This window comes from Lissotriton helveticus, chromosome 3_1 (genome assembly GCF_964261635.1).
Source record: "Lissotriton helveticus chromosome 3_1, aLisHel1.1, whole genome shotgun sequence".
NCBI lineage: Eukaryota > Metazoa > Chordata > Amphibia > Caudata > Salamandridae > Lissotriton > Lissotriton helveticus.
Genome location: NC_136061.1, coordinates 455902159 through 455907561, shown reverse-complemented (window position 1 = coordinate 455907561; position 5403 = coordinate 455902159). Strand labels below are relative to the sequence as shown.

The 5403-nt window shown below is 43.7% G+C and overlaps 1 protein-coding gene across 1 annotated transcript; it reads left to right on the top strand.

Annotated features, from left to right (window-relative positions):
• Nucleotides 1–394: 394 nt before the first annotated feature.
• On the top strand, nucleotides 395–5142 carry LOC144824621 (gamma-crystallin 1-like). The gene is made up of 2 exons (XM_078683675.1): nucleotides 395–633; nucleotides 4820–5142. Exons 1-2 carry the CDS (start codon nucleotides 442–444, stop codon nucleotides 5093–5095), a joined length of 468 nt encoding a protein of 155 aa, XP_078539801.1. The 5' UTR covers nucleotides 395–441; the 3' UTR covers nucleotides 5096–5142.
• Nucleotides 5143–5403: the final 261 nt, after the last annotated feature.

The following is a 5403-nucleotide window of genomic DNA, read 5'->3' as shown; positions in this document are numbered from 1 at the left end:
TTTTGCAGGATTCTTGAGGTCTCTGAAACAGACGGTGCAGCCAGAAGAATAAGATAATCTCTCATCAGATTTGCCTGGCTTACTGGGATGTTCTGGTAATGTGTTTAATTTCCATGACAAAACTTCAAACCAGTTTGTTTTCATCTATCTTTATATATAGACACCGTTTGTTTGTGTAAAAGCATACTTTGTGTTGCATCATTGACTAAGGTCTTTTAATTTTATCTTTATTTAACTGCTTTTGAAACAGAGAATGTGATGGATTGCAATAATCATCATACTATTATTCAAAAAGCACTCTTTATTTTGACGTCATCATCTTACTTTTTGTCAGCAATTACACAGCTTTTGACACTAATTCAAGATTGATAATGTGCTCCTTCACTGTAGATTGTCTTCTATGAGGAGAGCGACTTCCAAGGACTCTCCTATGAGTGCAGCATGGACCACATTGATCTGCACTCTCACCTGGCCCACTGTAACTCCATCCGAATCATTAGTGGCTGCTGGATGGTTTTCGAACGTGAAGGATACATAGGTCATCAGTACTTCCTGAAGAGGGGTGACTATCCAGACTACCAGCACTGGATGGGTTTTAATGATTCTATAAGATCTTGCCGCATTATTCCAAAGGTAACTTTTGTGCTAACGTTTCTTCTTCATTTAAGAGATGGATATTACATATGTGCTTCTTGACAGGCCTTTGGTATTTTCCAGGAATTTATACTCACCCATTCTATGTGTAAGTCAGCTACCATTTTTATAGCTGATTATTAGACTTGGCATCTTTTGGCATGTTTCCCCTGAGTTTTTGCTTTCTGAACGCCCGTTTTTTTCTGGCGTAGTGTTTCTGCGCACCTTTCTCACTGCTGATCAGTGGTAAAGTGCAAGTGCTCCTGTAGTAAAATGTGTTATGGATTGGTGTTTCCATGATTGGCCTATCTGATTTATGTGTCAGTCCCTAGTAAAGTGCACTGCACGTGCCAGGGCCCATAAATCAAATGCTGTTGGTGGGCTGCAGCACCGGATTGTGCCACCCACACAAACAGCCCGTAAAGTGTAACTCTGGCCTGCCATTGTAGAGCCTGTGGGCAGTCTGGGACTGCCATGTCGACTTGGCAAGTGCACCCACTTGCCAGTCCCTAAACCTTCCCTTTTCTACATGTTAGTCACCCCTAAGGTAGGCCCATGGTACCCCTGTGGGCAAGGTGCATTGTGTATTGTGTGTGAAAGGTAGGACATGCCCTGGTGTGTGTGGCATGTCCTGATAGTGGCTTAAAGCCAATTTCGTATTTCACTATTGCAAGGCTGCCTGTTCCCGTAGGACAGAATGGGCAGTTTGATTATAACATATTAAAATACTAACTGACCTAGGGAACATGGTAGAAAAATGAATTTAGTATGCCTGAACCCAGAATGATAACATACATATTTTAGTAAAGTTGGATTTCATATTCTGTGTTTGAAAATACAACTTTTAGAAAATAGGTATTTTTTTGCCCAACCGTCCAGCCTGCCTCTGCTAGATTGTGTATTGCATGTCTGGTTTGTGAGTGACAGGGTCTGGGGTGGTTCCAGGAGGCAGGGTAAGTCAGCACTAGGTTAAATAGACCGATCTGTATTGGGAGTGGTGGAAGGAGTAGCACCTGGACCTGAATAGGGCTGTGCCGGTCTTCCACAATGCTGGCTCCACCTCCTGTGGTGCGTCTGATGACCCTGGCCCACACTGACAAAGGAAGAAGTTGTGCACTGGCAGAATACACCCAGAACTGGGTTGGACTAGGTACAGACACTCTCTGCCTTCAGAGGATTTGGTGGTATAAATATTGGGGCCCAAACCCCAGAATTTTAGAACTCTTTTGGATCAAAAAGACTGCCAAGAAGAAGAGCTGGAGAAGCTGTGAGGAGGAACTACCACTTTGCTGTGTGCTTTGCTGTGTTGGCCTTCAGTGGCTGCTTCTGTCTTGGGCAGTGAAAAGACATGAGTGAACTTTCTGGAATCTACTTTTGTGAGTTTCTCCATGGGCTTGAGGTAGAGCTTGCCTCCTGTTCAAGAAGTCTCAGGAACAGCAAAGACTTCAAGCTCTTCTGCTCTCAGCACTGGGGACTGTCTGTTTTGTACTGCAACAGAAGAAAAGCGACTCAACGACGTCTATGATGCCGCTGCTGACTTCGTGTCCTGACGGCACCGCTGAGGGCACTGCCGCAACTCGACCCTGGTCTCACCGCCGCCGAGCCGCTGCTCATACCGTGACCTGTGGGCATCACACTCTGCACTGCCTCGCTTCACATCAATGCCTTGGTATCCCCGATGACGATGCTCCATGCCGAAATCAACGCCTCTGCTTTCACCGTGGTTCAAGGGCACAGCTTGTAAAGTTACACGACGCACTACCCTCATCCCACACCACAACCTTGGCCTACCGACGATGGCACCATAGACTCCTGTTCGTCAGCCGATGACAACGCTTCAGCAACAACGACGGCACTGCTTGCACCATGACCTGCCAGCACCGTGACAAGCACCGCCTTCATATCGCACCGCGACCCTGGTCTCACCGATGACACCATCTGACGCCGCCAACGAGCCCCTGCTTGCACTGTGACCTGAGGGCACTGCACACCGCACCGCTGCACTTCCCACCACAGCACCCGATGCCTGCCGACACCAGCGCTCCTGATCCCAACAGAAAGGAGCTCGACCTGCAACACGAGTGACTTAAAGGGCCTTGGCGCCCGTCATCTCTAACATGTACTGTTTGCGGGTCTTCCCGACACCGTAGCTGGACCGCGATGCCGCGACCAGCCTGAACTGTTTGGATTTGTTTGCTCACAACGCCGTGATAGCCCCGGACGGAGCTATTGACATCAAGAAACTGTTTTTAAAGCATATTTTGATAACTGTAGATTTTTAAGTACTGTATTGCGGATTCTTATCGTTTTTGGACTTGTATATAAAAATATTGCCTATTTTTCTAAACTGGTGCGCTGTCCTTTTGTAGTGCTTACACTGTATTACTGTTGGTTATGTGCAAATGCTTTACACACTGCCTCTAAGATAAGCTTGACTGGTCCTGCCAAGCTACCAAGGGGGTGAGCAGGGGTTATTTTAGGAGTTTAACTCCCTTATCCTGACTAGGAAGAAGGGTCTCTTCTTGGCTCAAGGTGCAAGCCCTTGCCAACTAGAGACCCCTGTTTCTAACAGTGATGCACAGTGCATTTTTTCAGGGTCTATGATGATGTGGTAATGTTTGTAGACTCTAAAGAAAGTATCCAACCATTGCTACTAAATAGCACAACTAGTTTGGTTACTATGTGGATAGTCCTTACATGAACCCAACTAAAGTTCTCACAGATTCTCCACCTAACATTTACAACACTGTGGCCTAGTTGCTGTCTCCAAAATGTGCTTTATTGGAAAAAAGGTCTAGAATGGCTTGTACTAGATCAAAATGACAGATGTGGTAGAAGATGTAGCATTTTCTATATTTTTAAATTGTTTCTAGCCTTTTGCATTGTTGCTCCTATTTGTTATGTCCCATCTCTTGGTTTTAACCTCTGGGCTGTGCAGGGCTGCTAAGCAGCGCCTTGTTCAATGCATATTTCTTGAGGAATGGTAACAGGTTTGACTAAGTGTAATCAGCATATCTGAGTTTTCTGTAAATAAGCTGTGGGTGTGAGTAAACTGCATTGACAGCATCATAAGCAAAAACTCCATGTGGGCCACAGCTTGGCTTCAACACCCACATTCGGGAAATAATATAACACATGAGCTAAGCAGTCACCATTGGACACTATAGGCCAAAACTGAGGGTGGGGCACATTATTTGTATTTACTGGATCTCGATTTCTTTCTCACTAATATACTGAATTAATTTTGTTTCAATGAACATATGACTTGAAACATTACCATTGTTATTTAAAACCTTGTCCCTGATTCTTGCCATGGAGCCATCTGCCTATACAGACCCTCAAGCTATGTCCGTTTAATGAATTATCAAATGTTTGTGGTTGTCTAATTATGGTCTTGTATGGTGGGGAACCTTCTGCAGAGAAGAAATGTAGGAATCAACATTTGTAGAGTCTTTTATTTTAGGCTGCGTCATGAATGAGGATCCAGGCATGCCTGGTTATTTGCAGACCTATATGTATTTAAGTGCATGGCATCCCTATTGCCTCGTAGTATTTTTATGACCACTCTTTGTAACCCTCTAAATTGTGCTGTTCGATTGTTGGACTCAGGCATTAAGAAGCCACATGTCAAACCTATTAACCGCGAGTCACTGCTCAGTGAGCCATTTAATTACTTCCGTTGTTGTTACATTAAATATTGCTACTACTGACCACCAAAACGAGTCGTATTTGACCTCCAAGTTCTGCGTGTTGAATAAGAAAAACGTAATTACTCATATATGCTTTAGACAAATGGGGAAACCCTACAAATTTGCATTGAACATGGCAGCTTCAAATTGTCAGTTGAGCACAACACGGTTTTTAGTGACTCAAAGTGTAATTTAATACTTTCCGAGGAAAATGAGCCATAATGGGTATGAAGAATCCAGCATATTTAAGTGAAGTTGACCAAAAAGACTGATGTGTACCCCAGAATTAATTGTTCGCTTAGTATTGGTAACTCTATGGGTGCGAAATTAACAACTCACTTTCTGGGTCACTTGTAAATAGTGCTTTAGTCTGCGTGAGTTTAGCTGAATCCTTTTATAAATATGCACTTCAAAATATTCTGTTTTTAGAGTTGTTTCCCATATTTTAATCTCTCAGTGTTTCACCAATGTACTGTCATTTATTTTTTCAATCACAGCATAGGGGCTCCTTTAGACTAAGACTCTATGAGAAAGAAGACCTCAGCGGCCAGACCAAGGAATTTACCAATGACTGCCCACATATCTTTGAAGAATTCAAGTACCATGATATCCCCTCCTGCAATGTGCTTGATGGGCACTGGATCTTCTATGAACAACCCAATTACCGAGGACGACAGTACTACCTGAAACCTGGGGAGTACAGGAGATTTACTGACTGGGGTGCCCTGACTCCTAGAATTAGCTCATTAAAAAGCATTCAGGACTTCTACTAAAGTAGTAGACTCTCTGTATCTCTGTGATTCTCTCAAGGTAAATAAAATATTCAACACATTGACAATCTGCGTATGGCTTCTTAAGGGGCAGATATAGCATTGCATTTGGATAACCATGTTGGTTATCCAGGGGTAGAGAAGTTGAGAAGTCGAACCTTTCCCTATGAGGTAGTAGTGAGTGTTGAAACTCAGATATAACATTACATGGTTGAAATGAATATGGCGACATAGAAAAGTGAATATCCCATGACTTTTAGGGCCCAGATAGAGCCGTAATTCAGCTGTCTGCTCTATCCCTTCAAATAACA